We start from the raw sequence: 14,810 nt of genomic DNA on the forward strand, positions 1-14,810 counted from the left end.
GATATTATTCTTATTCCAGTTAACCAATGGATCAGGGTTTTATAACTTGTTGAAGGTCACACATCAGATGAATGTGGCAGGATGAGGGCTCAAACTCAGGTCTGTCTGACACCAAAACCCAGACTCAACCACAAGGCTATCACTGTCTTTTCTTATCCATGATGGTTATAATCTTATATAATTGACCCTGCCAAGGGAAAACATTAAATGTTTTCTTAAATGGGAATTGGCAGGCACACTAATGTGGAAAGTAATGGTGCAAATATTATTATATTAACTATAGTAGTCGAGATATTTGCCCAGTAAAAAGATAGATGCAATGTGTTTAAACAGTTTATAGAGTGATTGACTGCAGAACAAACCACACATCCTACGTCCACCACGTAAAAGCAGATATCAAAACCATAGCATATTTAGGAAGCTAAAAATAAAAGTAAGTTTACCACAAATGCCTCTCTGTTTGGAGCAGAAAACTGAGACAATGAGAAGAATAGGTTGAAATTTTATATACATACACACACACACACACACACATATGTGTGTATATATATATATATGTATATATAAAGTATATTCCATATATATTCTAAATATACATTACACTCACCACCCTGTCAATATGGGTTGAATTGTGTCCCCACAAAAGATACGTTGAAGTCTAAATCCCTGGTACCTCAGAATGTGATCTTATTTGGAAATAGGAAGTTACAGATGGAATTAGGCAAGTTAAAATGATGTCTTACTAGAGTAGGATGGGACCTTAATCCAGTATGACTGGTGTCCTTATACTACGAAGGGGGATAATCAGACACACAGAGAAAAGACAAGTCATGTGATGATGGAGGCAGAAATTAAGTAATGCCGCAGCTGAGGAATGCCAAAGATTGCTGGCCACCTCCAGAAGCCAGGAGAGAGGCACGGAACAGATTCTTCTCTACAGAGACTTCAGAGGGAGTATGGCTCTTCCAACATCTTGATTTTAGGCTTCTAGCCTCCAGAACTGTGACAATAAATCTTTGTTTTTTTAACCATCTGGTTTGTGGTACTTTATGTCAACCCTAGGTAACTAAGAAGACCTTGGTGGGTCATATATTTAATATAAAGAAGAGTGTTCTGGGCTTGCTAAGAGATCTGGACTCAAGTCTTGATTATGCCTATCATGACCTTTGATAAACAATTAAACATAACTTGGGTTAATTTTTGGGTCTGCCATTCGCTAGCTGTGAAACTCTGCACCTTAGTTTCCTTAAATGTAAATCGGGCATGATAATACTATTTACCTCACTGGGCTGTTATTAGGATGAATTAAATATTACATATAGAGCTTTTAGAGTAGTATCTAGAATATGTCAGGGGCTGAATATGTGTTGGTCATTACTGTGACTATGATTTACTGTTTCATTTCTTTTTTCCTAAAAGAAGAGTAGAGATAGTGCCCTAACATCCAAGATGCCCTCCAACAGAAAGCCTCCAGTTGAGTTTCCCTACCTCTTGTCTTTTGACCGCACTTTTTTTTTTTTCCTCTTCTCCGCGGAGCTCCTTTGCTCCCTCTGCCGGCAGACAGTGGCAGGACCAAACATTCTGGTTGCTATGGGAACCGAGGTAGCGCGGTAACCAAGAGACCAAGGCGGAAGCTCCCGGCGGCGAGCCTGGACAGGCGCCGGTGACGAGGGACGCTGGGGTCTTCAGGTGGGTCGGGTGGTTGCGGGTGGCGGCGGCAGCGGCCGTCGGAGAGCGCCGGCCGGGGCAGTGTGCAAGCCTGGGGGCTGCCGGGAGCGGGGCGGCGCGGCGCGGTAGCAGGAAGACGCAACTCAGGGTGGAGCTGGGGGCGCTGGGCTGGGGCAGCCGGCCCTGCAGGTGTTTGTTGAGTCCTGCCATGTGTCCGACAAGGTGCCGGGCCCGCGAGTTGCAGGACAGGGCCCTGGCCTCGGAGTTGGAAGTCTTATCAACAAAAGACTTGCCAGCCCCTGATGATAATGGAGATGTGAACCGAGGTTGAACCCTAGACAGCAAAATCCACGTCTTCATCAATTGTACTCCTTTGCAGCCCGACCTTCTCAAATGTTAACCTCTTTTATCTTTGAAATCGTTTGCGCATTATGAAAAAGTTGGTACACTAAGAAACCAAGTCATCCGGTTTTGTAGTCGTCTTTCCTCCTGCGCGGCCACCTACACCCGCTTCATTCTCGAAGTTCACTTCTAAGTTAAGGCCGCGGCTGGTGCTGCCTGATTTCTGAGAAATCTGAAACTGTGGAATATTTTTTCCTCCCCCAAATCAGCATTATAGGTGCTGATTATATATTCAGTTATATTTTTTGTTAAATATTTTATAAAAAATTCTGTTATAAATTTTTATAGCTTTATTTTTTTATCCAAAATTAGCAGTTCTCATTTAAAAATAAAAAAGCCTTGCAAAGTTGAAGCTATGCAGGATTAAAAACTATGCAAATTGTATGTTTATAGGAATTAACAGACCCCTCCTCCTCCCTCTTATGCCTTATAGTAATGTCATAGAAGACTACCCAGATGTCACTTAAAATTGCCAGTTGTAATACAAATGCAATATCTGAAAGTAGCATGGTCCTTTGCTTATTTCCTTTAAAAAAAACTTAATACTTCCTGCAATTATTTTAGTTACTTTTTTATTTTCCTACTTCTGTCACCAGAGTGTAAGCTCAGTGAAGACTGGTACAATTCTTGTCTGGTTCACCTTGTTCCTCAGTGCCTAACCTGATACCTGACACAGAGGCTCAATGTGTATTTGTGGAATGCTCATCAAGGTCTGGTAGGGGACATGGAAAAAGAAAACAGAAACGATTTGTTAAAGTTGTGGGAAAGAGAATGTGTTTCTTTAAAGAAAACTTCCATCAGGTATATCATGCTACACATTCAAACCAGTAGAAAAAAATTAAATACTTACAATTTAGTATTTAGTTATTATTGGCAAACATATATTGAGACTCTGCTATGTGTATGCTTGGTACTAATTGCTGAGGATTCAAAGATCCATGGTAGGTCTGCCTTCACAGAATTTGGGCTACTTGGGGAAACAACCCCAAGCAAGAAATAACACAAGGGAGCTTATAATAGCAAATGAGTGTGATACATCCATTATCCTTACAAGAGGAGCAGCTCACTTTTGATGGAGGAAAAGCTTTATGATAGAGGTGACTTGGAATGAAGTATTAGGTAGAATAAAAGTTAGTGAGCAGAGTGGTGGGAAGAAAAGCTGGAGGTTTAGGAAGATTGGAACTGATAATAGAGGATATTAAGTGCCAGGCAGAATAGTTTTGTTATTGTTTCTTTTTTTTCTCCATATAGATATGGGGAACTCCTTACAGACAAAAATAAGTGATCTCATTTTACTTAGGGCAATTTGACCCCAAAAATGTTTTCAAAGATGTTTAAGGTTATTGCTATAAAATTTAGAAAACATTTTATGTCAAACAGTTCTTTCTCTAAATTTCCTTTAACAATGTGAAAGGGGAGAAAATATTCATCAATGAATCTCCTGAGGGATATGGATTAATTATTTCTAGTGTGTAGAACCATATTTAGATTCCAAGGCTTAACAGTTGCTAACAGTACTGGGAATATGTAAGATACCCTAATTTTCCCATGCATAAGATATTTGTTAAAAAACACCCCAGGTTGGATAGATAAAATATAAAAGGGTCTAGGTTTCCAACGATAGATGAAAACATAGGGCTGTGGATAAAACAGAGCCTTGATACTTTCCTCATTTCTTTCTCCAGTAGTTTCTAAGATTTCCCCCTTTAGAAACTCTCTGGAGGCCCTCTAAGAGTCCTCAGCTTTACAGGTCACAGAGCAGAGACCTTTTGTTTGATCTGCATAATACAGGGGATCCTCACTATTTTATCCATGGGTAAACTGAAGCTTAGCGATCACTCTCACATGTAGGTTTTCTTGACCTTAAATCCAGTGTTTTTAAATGTTACTTACATCATTTTTAGTTTGAAAGCATTTTAAAAATGATATTTTCCCCCAGATGTCTAAAGGCAAACGTTCTCAGTTGTTCTCAAAGAAACTTGCACATAAAGAGTAAAAATGGGCACTTCAGATACCATTTTGTGTACTGAATGTTATCTTGATCAGCTGGAAGACTAAATGCAGCTTGGAAGTCAATACTTGAGTTACTTTTAGGGTCTGTGCTAGGAAAATATGGTGTATATTATATAGTAGGCCACTCAAGCACAAGATATGAGGCCCAAGATCATGGTGTTATTGGTTCTTTCCTTAAATATGTGTGTGTGTGTATGTGTGTCTGTGTGTGTATGTATCTAGTGTGAGGATAATATCTGATAGAGAAAATGTTGAGTAAACATCTTCTAAGAGTTTAAAACAACCATTTTTAGTTAAATTCATTTTCATTTAACATTTCTTGCTTGGGTCTGGGATTTCTAAGGAATGTTGCTAAATGGTCTGGACATGTTAATCCATCCAAAGGAGTCTGTGTTTTAGACCCTTTTAAAATATGTGCTAAAGCAAGGTTAACTCCTAATTTATTGACTTTTAAATTTTTAGATTTAACATGATCTGGGACCATTAGAAGAATGAATTACTTTCCATAAGTTTTTATTTACAAAAAATAGCTCATCTTGAAAACAGTGGGTTCCAGCCCAGCCCTGTTCTGTCAATGGTGTGATGGTAAATTCTCTGGGAGCGAAGGGCAACTCTTGCTGAGTGTTCTGTATACTAACTTTATAGATCATCCTAAGATCTTAGTTTTCATAAGCAGGCTTGGGTTGTTTGCCAAAATGGGAACATATAGAAGGATTGTCAATTTTGGGTTATATTGGATGTATATGTGTGGGAATAATAATGTAGAAAAATAATTCCATAATTCTGTTTAATAAATCAGGTAATGAAAATTTTCCAAATAACTATTAAACTTTTGGTATTTAATTATTAAAAAAAATTGAGTGATGAAAGGACATAAGGGACTATGAGGTTTGCATAATGGTGAATTTATCTATCTTCCCCTGCTTCCATTAGGTGACTAAAGCTTTGTGCTTTGCTATTCTTGCCAGCTGACATTGTTATATCCTTGGTGTCCTAAGAAAGATGACTAATTCTCTGTTGACTTAACCAAAGGAAATAGGCAGAACAGCATGCCTCACAATTATGATCTTTTTTCTTCATACAAGAAAATTGGCTTCTGTGTGTAACTTGATAAAACATTTAATTGGGAAGAAGTCTTACTAATTGCATTCAGTGAAGTGAAATGTCCCCTAAATAAGACCACTTATTGGTTAAATCACATTATCAGCAGAGCTATAAATCTGAATCATTTCATTCTAATAACTACAGACTTTTCTTTCATTCTTTGTAAAGGCAAAATCAGTCATTGTGTTCAGTTTTTTTGTAAACATATAAAATTGTATGTCTCAATGTATAAATGAAACTAGGGCAACTTGAGTTATTTTAATTAATCAGACATACCAATTTTGGAGATTCTTGTTTTATTTTTTAACAATAATAACTAACATCATGGAACTTTTTATGAAAAAGTTATTGGCATTAGATGAGGGTCCAGCAGTTGGATTTCCCCATTATGATGAGAAAGGGGTATAGATTCCCTGTTATGAAGGAGGATGATTCCTGAAGTGTGTTCAGAGATAGCTTGTGTAGCCTCTCTTTGGTAAAAATGAGACAGATGTTTTACCTACAAAGATGATTGCTAAAGGGGAGTAAAAGAGAGTTCTATTTTAAAATGGTACCTTCTCCTTCCAAAAAGCATATCAAATTCTAGTTTTACATTTCTGTGGTATCTTTAGTTCTCTTTGCTGCTTATTTTAGCTTTGAGAAATAGCAGTTGGTAGGTGAGAAATTAGGCTGACTTAGATACCCCTCCCAGGTGCTTCCTTCTGTCAGAATATCACACAGTATTGTACTGCTTGTGTGGCTTTCCCCTGAGGGAAGACACTGTGTCTTCATTCCATTGTGACTTCAGTATCAGGAATAGAGTCCACAAAAGAGCCGCTAAATAAATGTTGAATGAAGTCACAAATATACTTAGTCCTATGATGCAATTACTACATTGTTTAAAACATTAAATTATTTTTTATAATTCCATTTTGGAATTATCTTTAGAGACTGCAAAATCTCCTTCAAAATTTATGGTGGTGGGGTAGAATCTACCCTTTCAGGCTATGCAGTTATCCCTTCCACATGGTGGGGGTTTGGGGCGTGGCACTCGCGTGCAATCTGGAAAATCTAGGTAAAATTTTTTTACTTCTTTTAACTTTAAAAAGAAATTGTGTATATTTATGGTATTAAAAGATAGAATACGTTGATATTATACAATGCTATACATATATTTTATGCATTTCTGAGTTTCTAAACTTTTTCTGTCATCTGCTGGCCTTCGCATGTCATCTGCAGCTTCTGTGAAAACTCCCCCAAAATTCCCATTTAATTTCTTATGCCGACCTATCAAAACTGTGATGTTGAAAGTCATGATGTGGAAGGAATAACTGTATTTGAATTTTGGAGGTGGTCCAAATTTTGGTAGTTGCCGGTGCTGGAAAATACCACTTTAGCTTTAAATGAGGCACAATGAAATGAATGTGTAAGTTTGTTGGTTGTATGATGAACTCTGCAGAAAGTTTCAAAGAAGCATTCCAAAAATGTTTTGATCAATAATTTCATCATAGAAATTATGAGACAGTCTCCCAAAAGTATAACTTTGAAGAAGTACTCCTTTGGTTGTGTTGACTTTGGGTTGCAAAAGCTTCCCATTTATTTACTCCAGTTCTGGGGTCCTTCATCCTTAAGATTTCCAGCAGTTTCTAGATTGATCTGTGTTTCCCTTTAAAGCTTTCAGTGACTCTCATTAGCCATAGAATAAATTCCAAATGCTTTAACTTTTCATATAAAGCCACCCTATTGGGCCGTGGCCTATATGTCTAACCTTATACCTAACTTGTTGTTTACATATAACCTGTGCATTAACCAATTGGAACTGGTCAGTAGGCCCCATTCAAAAAGCTGTACTTTCCCACAGTATAGAATGTTCCTTCAATCCATAGTTTCATATATAAACCCCTTTATTCTTAGAAGCCCCATTTAAATTCTAGCCAGCTTGAATTCTGTCTTTTCTCTTACTTCCTATATTTTGATATCTGTAAATTTTAAGGCCTTTTATTTAGACCATGTTTTGAGACTTTTATAGACAGGTCTTATATTCCCTGGTTCCCTTTAAGCCTCATGATCCCAGAATCTAAATCTCCTTGGGCCTTTGACTCCTCTGTAGTTCTCAGCACTGTATCTTGCATATGAGAGTCTTGATAAATATTTACTGGTCTTATGAGTATATAAAAGCACATCTATAAACTGATAACATCAAATTGCTTGGACATTTAAGGTGATGGCCACTAGAATATTGCCTCATATTTCTTTAAGGGCTTTTGGAGTTTGGAAATTTTTATTCATATAAAAATGTAGTAGTTGTCCATGTGATTCAGTAATTTAATATTACAGAGTAAATTATCATGAGACCATGAGTAATTGGGAAGCTTTAGAAAGGTTGTTCTAGAAATTTAATTTTCTGGTTAACGCAGGGTTAAGCAGAAAATACTTACTGTTTCATTTCTTATAGAAAAATTCTTTCTAAAATATGCTAATTTCTGATCCTAGTCAAAGAGCACCATTAAAATTTTCTTTGATAAATGAGGTTATTAGAATGTCTCTAGGTAATTATTCCATAACTTAATTCTTATTTTACGTTGCCATAAAAATATTTGGGTTTGGATTGCATCTTTTAGGTTCTTTGAATTACGTTAAATATAGCCTTGGATATTATTTTTGGGTGGGAACAATAAACCAATAATATGCTTTTATAGCCTTAACCATAGGAAGAACCAGAATATGTATTTTTGTTTATCACAATGAGTGCTTTCTCCACATTAGATGACTATTTTCCAATCTTTTTCTATATATATAGATATTCCAGAAATTTCAATTTTGTCAGATATGTTATAACTTTTATTATATGAATATCTATATAACTTATAATGTATATAGCATATTTTTTTATTGTTTAACTTTGATTTAGCATTTGCTCTCATAAAGATCCTGGGGTAAAGGTTGAAACTGACTGTGTTTTAAAACTTCGACTTCCATATGAGACCAAGGGAAGAGATATCTCTTTGGTACAGGATCTAAATTTTCTAAACGGTACAACTCTACAGTCGATTTGTTGAAACACCACAATTGCATGGAACTTTGAATAGGAAGTGAGATACGGTAGGTTAGTATAGACTGGAGTGAAATAGTGACACATTCCAGAGTAATTTGGGCAGATAATAAAAAATATGTTTACAGCCTCCCCCTCCCCAGCCCCGAGGATCTGGGGGAAGGTGCGGATGTGTTGGACTTCCTCACCTGGACTGGTGGTGGTGTCACGAACATTGGGACTGGCGGTTTGATGTGCTGAGCCCTCGATCATGGGACATGCCCTTATGAAACTTGTTACTGCAAAGGAGAGGCTAAACTTGCATATAATTGTGCCTAAGATTCTCCCCCTGAGTGCCTCTGTTGCTGAGATATGGCCCTCTCTCTCTCTAACTGAGCCATCTCGACAGGTGAACTCGCTGCCCTCCCCCCTACTTGGGACCCGACTCCCAGGGGTGCAAATCTCCCTGGCAATGCAGAATATGACTCCCGGGGATGAATGTGGAGCTGGCATCGTGGGACTGAGAATATCTTCTTGACCAAAAGGGGGATGCAAAATGAGATGAAATAGTTTCAGTGGCTGAGAGATTTCAAATGGAGTCGAGAGGTCACTCTGGTGGACATTCTTATGCACTATATAGATAACACCTCTTAGGTTTTAGTGTATTGGAATAGCTAGAAGTAAATACCTGAAACTACCAAACTCCAACCCAGCAGTCTGGACTCCTGAAGACAATTATATAATAATGTAGATTACAAGGGGTGACAGCGTGATTGTGAAGACCTTGTGGATCACACCCCCTTTATCTAGTGTATGGATGAGTAGAAAAATGGGGATAAAAACTAAAGGATAAATGGGGTGGGATGGGGGGGATGATTTGGGTGTTCTTTTTTCACTTTTGTTTTTTATTCTTGTTCTGGTTCTTTCTGATGTAAGGAAAATGTTCAGAGATAGATTGTGGTGATGAACACATAACTATCCATACAGTGGATTGTATACCATGGATGATTGTATGGTGTGTAAATGTATTTCAATAAAACTGAATTTAATTAAAAAAAAACAAAAACAAAAACAAAAAGCAAACAAAGCAGTACCAAAAAAAAAAAAAAAAAAGCTACTCATAAAGATCCTGTCTTTAAAATTTTTCTGAATTATGTGTAGTTTTGAATTTGTAACTTACACTGCTTTAACTCTGGCATTTTTCTTTTGTTTGTCCAGGTTGTTTTTAGAGATTTTCATAAATCACAATAATTTTTAGACTATATTGATACAGGAATCATGAACACCAAAGATTTTGTAGTTCTTCCATGGGGAAAACCAGGAAATTCTGTAAAGTTAAAATATAAGTAAGTACATATGTATTTATTACTTAATGGAAATAATTGCAAAAGTTTTTGAATGTTGTAACTTAAACTATTCTTCTTACATGAAACTGTTTATAGTTGAACTCTAACTTTGTGAACTTTTATCTCCATTTTCATCACATTGCTGTATTTTTATCTATAGTAGGTTAAAAATGAGAAGAATAAAAATCTTTATGCCACAAGAACCAAAGTGAAAAATGATGAGTGAAGGGTAGGCTCATTACCTATTTGAACAAGGTAATCGAAAGTTACAAAGATTTTTGTAATTCCTATTAGCAGTTAAAAAGGAATCACCTTAAAATTTAGGGAGAAACTGAAATTTTGGGAAACCATAAGGGTGAGAAACCTTTAAACAGAGAATGGAAAAATTTTAATACCCTACTCCTCCACATAATTAAAAGTTGTTATGGTGAATTAAACCTTTCCAAGGAAGGGTACCTTCTGTGCAATGCATTCAGCCAGAGCCAAGCAATTCTGGGTCTCCCACGAATTTCATGACATTGCAGGGGTAACAGACAGTTCAACCCACTGTTTCTCTTTGAGATCACCTAAAGTCACTGGAAATCCTCAGGGCTTTCTTCTCAAATATCACTAAGGGCCAGCCAGCTTGGGTTGGGGACAGGCTGTCGATTTTTAACTTTAGTTTCTGAGTTACCTGATCCGTATTGTTCGGTGTCTTCAGAACTTTCCTAATGCTCCCTTCACTTTTGAGATACTGTGTCCAAAAGCATTGTATAAAGTGGAAAAAATATGTGACGTTATCATTATTAGGTTTACCATGTTTTTGGAGGCTATCTAACTACTAGTATTAGCAATTTTCTTAATGGAAAAAGAGAAGGAGATGTACATTATTTGACTTCTCTGTTATGTTTCAGTCTATATGTATATGTTTATAAACATACATCTAACATGCATATATTAAATACATGTGTTTTATACACCATGATAAATTATAGTAGATAAGACAGTTGGAAGTCACGATCCTTGCTCTCAGATAGCTTGTAGAAGATACGATTAAGTAAAATTACATTTATATAGTGATACAGTGTGAAACATGGTGTGGTAGCTTAGGCACAGGGGTCTGAGTACATGGCCCAAACCTCAGGGACAGGGGTGAGGAGGCCTCCATGCTTTGCCTGAGAGATGCAGTTAGTTGGGTTGTTACTGGGTGACTCCTGTGCAAAAGGCACAGAGGCTAGATAGTTTGGGGACTTTCAGACACATCCAGATGGCTAGGTTTTACAAAACAGAGTTGGAGAGAAGGATGGGTCTAGAAACAAGCTAGCTTGTTTGCCATGCTAAAGAGTTTGGAATTTATCCTAAAGATAAGGGGAAAACGTTGTTCCCTGGCCTGCATGTCCTCTTGACCTGCCCATAAATCCACAAATCCATGAAAACCACACTGGGAACACCCACACTATGATAATTGCTCTGAGTTCCTTTTCATGCTATTTCCTGGTTTCAAGCCTGCTTTCAGCTGACAGTGTCTTAGCCTGGCTCTGACCTTCTAGTGTTCTCCACTTCCTTCTCCTCCCTGTCCCCAGAACCTATTTCAATCTTTTCTCCAGCCCATGTTGTATTGACATTATCTTTCCAGAATCAACCTTAGCTTTCCTCAGTGGCCTTACCTGCCCTTCTGGATCTATGTCCAAGGCTGTCTCCAGGAGGAATCCTTTGTCTTCACCAGACATAGAATCCAGACGTAAAGTTGACCATTTGATCAGTAGGCCAGTTCTTTTTTTCAGTCTTACCCCCTTACCTGAACACATTAGGGACTTCTTAAACCTTAAACTTCTTCTGAGCAAAAGTGACACAATCACATTTGTGCTTTGAACTCTCCCTCTGGGAGCAGGGGTAGGAAGTGTTGTAGACTGTTGAGACTTTGGACAGGGAGACCAGCAGGAGGATGAATCCTGAATTAGTCTCCCACATCACCTAGAGTGATCTAGTTCAAGAAGTAGCACCAGCAGGAAACCTGGGATTCCTACTGGAGGTTCCTTCCTTGGTTCTTTCCTTGTCCCATTGTGGTCAGTCTCACTTCTGGTTGGTTTCCAAATACAGATAATTGTATTTCCTTGTATTTCTCAAGTGCTCCTACTTTTCTCTCCATTGCCTCTATCAAGTCAGATCAACAAAATATATTATTTGGATAACTTGAAATATTTTCCTAACTTGCTACTTTCTTTCCAGCTTTCTACCCTCTAACTAATTTTCATTATACAGGCAGAGTGAGCTTTATAAAATGCAAGTCTGATCATTTCTCTTAAAAACCCTTTAGTTAATCCTCATTTCTTGCAGGATAAAAAATCCAGTTTCTCATCATGGCTTACAAGGCTCTTCATGACCTGGCTATGTCCATTTCAGCAGTTCCATTTCTTGCCACTATTCTCACCCTGCACTTGATGCCTAGTCATGCTGGACTTCTAGCTCCTTGAACCATACGTCCCTTTTTCCCACCTGTGTCCATGCTGTTCTTTCTTCCTGGAATGCTGCTCTCACTTTCTCCTTTGACTAATTTTCTTTTCAACCTTTAGATCTCAGCTCAGACTTCACTTTCTGCAGGAATTGTTCTACAATCCCAGGGGCTAGGATATCTTCACCACCCCCATCCTTCTCCAGTGAAAGCAAAATCACACTATATTTCACCTGTCCTTATGCTTGTCCATATTTCTCCCTAGGCTGGAAGCTCCATAGTTCTCATATCTCATCTCCTATCACAGTGCTTGTTCATAGTAAGTGCTCAATTTGTCCTTGTGGAGCAAATATTATGAAAATAATGCCTCTCCCTCAATATCTTTGCCAACATCTCTGAAGTCTCTGGCCAGATTTTGCCTCCTGTCACTTTTTGGATATCTTACTGGATTGTGTCCACCTGAGGACATTTCTTTGGTCCACTTGCTCTTCGGTGGCTACTCATTACCTCTCTATATTGGTTCCCTTCTCTGATCTCCATTATTCTTTAGCTTCATCACTTGATTAATTGCATATCATATATGGATGTCCATGGTACTTGATTATAGTAAAACACTAATGTACTAATAAAGGAAGAGATTTAAATTTAGGAAAGATAATAAATGTGTAACTAGAGTCCTAGGTTGGCTTAGATCTATGAGAATCAGTCATAAATGCTGACAAGAGATCAGAGTTGTAAAAGAAAGAGAAGAAAATATTTTGTGTCAAAAGCTTGCTAAACTTCAGATATTTTTATCAAAATCTCTTATACAGGATTCTACGAGGGGGCTCTGCCCTGTCCTCAAAGGTTCCCTTCTTATTGCCTTCCTTCAGAGGAAACAATAGGTGATACTTAACTCAGTTCCCATTTAATCACTTTCTGATGGCTCCTGTACCAAAACCATTTAATAGGGACTTTTTCCCTAATAGATCTCAAGCAAGCTCCGCTCTTTTTCTTTTCTTTTCTTTTCTTTTTTATTTTTTTGTATTATATAGCACTAAGGTAGAAATCTATTTAAGGTTTCCTTTAGAGGAATGACAGTATGAAAATTGAGAAAATAATTTTTTTCTATTTGTGCGTTATACAGTTGTGCATATATAAAAATGTGCATATATAAAGTGAATTATTATTTTAAACTCTAGCTATACAATAGGGAAAAAGTCTAAGATTTGAAGTACTCTTCATTGAATATTAATTGAAGACAGATGCTAACTTTAGAATCTGTATTTTGAAGTACGGAGGAAGTGAGTGAATTACTTTATTGTTTATTTCTTATTCATAATTTTAATTTAAGGGCAAAAGACAAAATTATTTTGCCTTTGTAAATTTTTTGTTACACTCACCTGTAATTTTTCTTACCCCAAATGAACAATATGTATTTGCATCTTATTTCTTCAGAAATGCTCAAGAGCTGCGGATGGAGAAAATACAGTTAAGGTTGGAGAACCAAGAGATGGAAAAGAAACTACAAGAATTACAATCAACAATGAGCAAAGAAAAGAAAGAAAGAGAGTGAGTAAAAGTTTTAGGGAATTTTAGAGGAATAAACCAAATTATGTAAAGAAATATTTATATGCTATTGTCATTCCAATAAAAATCTTTAGTGGATGAATAATTTATGGCATTCCCTGATGAACAAAAATTATTGTTTGTTCTCCTTTTTCTATATGTCACTTAGTGCATGTTGCTTTTTAAAAGTAACATTACTTTTGTTTCTCCTAAATTTTATTTGGTCTTATCCTTTCTCATTTCTCTTTTTATATGAGTCTTCTGAACCATTTATGGTATGGAATATTTAGGATAGTAATGCAAACTTTGGCATCAACAGGAAATGAAAATCAGTTTACGTTATTTTTAGGACCATTTTTATTTATTAAAAGGCTTTTGGGGGGCAGGAGTGTGCATGTACATTTCTAACCAACAAATTTGTTTGAAATATTTGTAGCAAATATTCTTTATCTGAAATTTTATTAATGGGGACTCTATTATGCCTGCATATATGTACTAACTGCACTGAGTATTTTGCTTTAAAATAAAAATAATAAATATGATAGAAGTACAGGTAGAATTGATAAGTATATAATAAAAATTATCTCTTATTTATGGGCTGACTCCTAGTGCATTTTTTAATAATTCTTTTAAAATTAAAAAAAAAACTTTGCAAATGTCTTATTTCTGTATAAGCCTATGAATATACATGTATGTGAATGTGTGTATGTGTCTGTATTCATCTCATGTGTCTTTTTCCTATATTTTTACCAATGAGATCATCTCTAAAAATATGTGAATCTGTTTTTTTTTAAATTTAATATGTTATAGCGCTCTTGCTACCCCAGCACACATTGATCTATCTCATTCTCTTAGTAGCTGTACAGTATTTCTTTGTATGGATATAATGGCAATTATTTTTCTGATATCTATTACATTTCTAGTTTATTGTGTTTATAAATGCTACTTTTGCCTTTCACATCTAGCTACATGTACTTTTGCTTTCATATGCAAGGAAATCTGTGGAATAAATTCCTAGCTGTGTAATTTTAGGTCAGAATATATGCATTTTACATTTGATAGGCCTTGAGAAATTGTCCCCTAAATAGGCTTTGCCTGTTTATAACCTTCTCCTGCAAAGTACGGGAGTATGTATTACATGTACTTTTGCTGAAACGAAATATTACCAAACCCTTTGTACAGAAAATTTACTATTGATTGATCCCCAAAGTGATGACCATCAAATATTTCTGAAGTGCTTTCTGAACCATTAAGGAAAATTCGAATATGTTTTTTTATAGTTTCAGTA

The 14,810-nt window shown here is 36.6% G+C and overlaps 1 protein-coding gene across 2 annotated transcripts in view; it reads left to right on the forward strand.

Annotated features, from left to right (window-relative positions):
- Window positions 1-1,617: 1,617 nt before the first annotated feature.
- The window catches only part of ZBBX (zinc finger B-box domain containing), a 149,392-nt gene continuing 136,199 nt past the window's right edge, over window positions 1,618-14,810 (forward strand). For both annotated transcript variants that reach the window (XM_037841377.1, XM_037841383.1), the window contains exons 1-3: window positions 1,618-1,689; window positions 9,416-9,543; window positions 13,412-13,525. In XM_037841377.1, the coding sequence (XP_037697305.1) occupies window positions 9,476-9,543; window positions 13,412-13,525 (182 nt within the window). In that variant the 5' untranslated portion in view covers window positions 1,618-1,689; window positions 9,416-9,475. The remainder of the gene's footprint in view (window positions 1,690-9,415; window positions 9,544-13,411; window positions 13,526-14,810) is intronic.

This window comes from Choloepus didactylus, chromosome 1 (assembly GCF_015220235.1).
Source record: "Choloepus didactylus isolate mChoDid1 chromosome 1, mChoDid1.pri, whole genome shotgun sequence".
Classification (NCBI taxonomy): domain Eukaryota; kingdom Metazoa; phylum Chordata; class Mammalia; order Pilosa; family Megalonychidae; genus Choloepus; species Choloepus didactylus.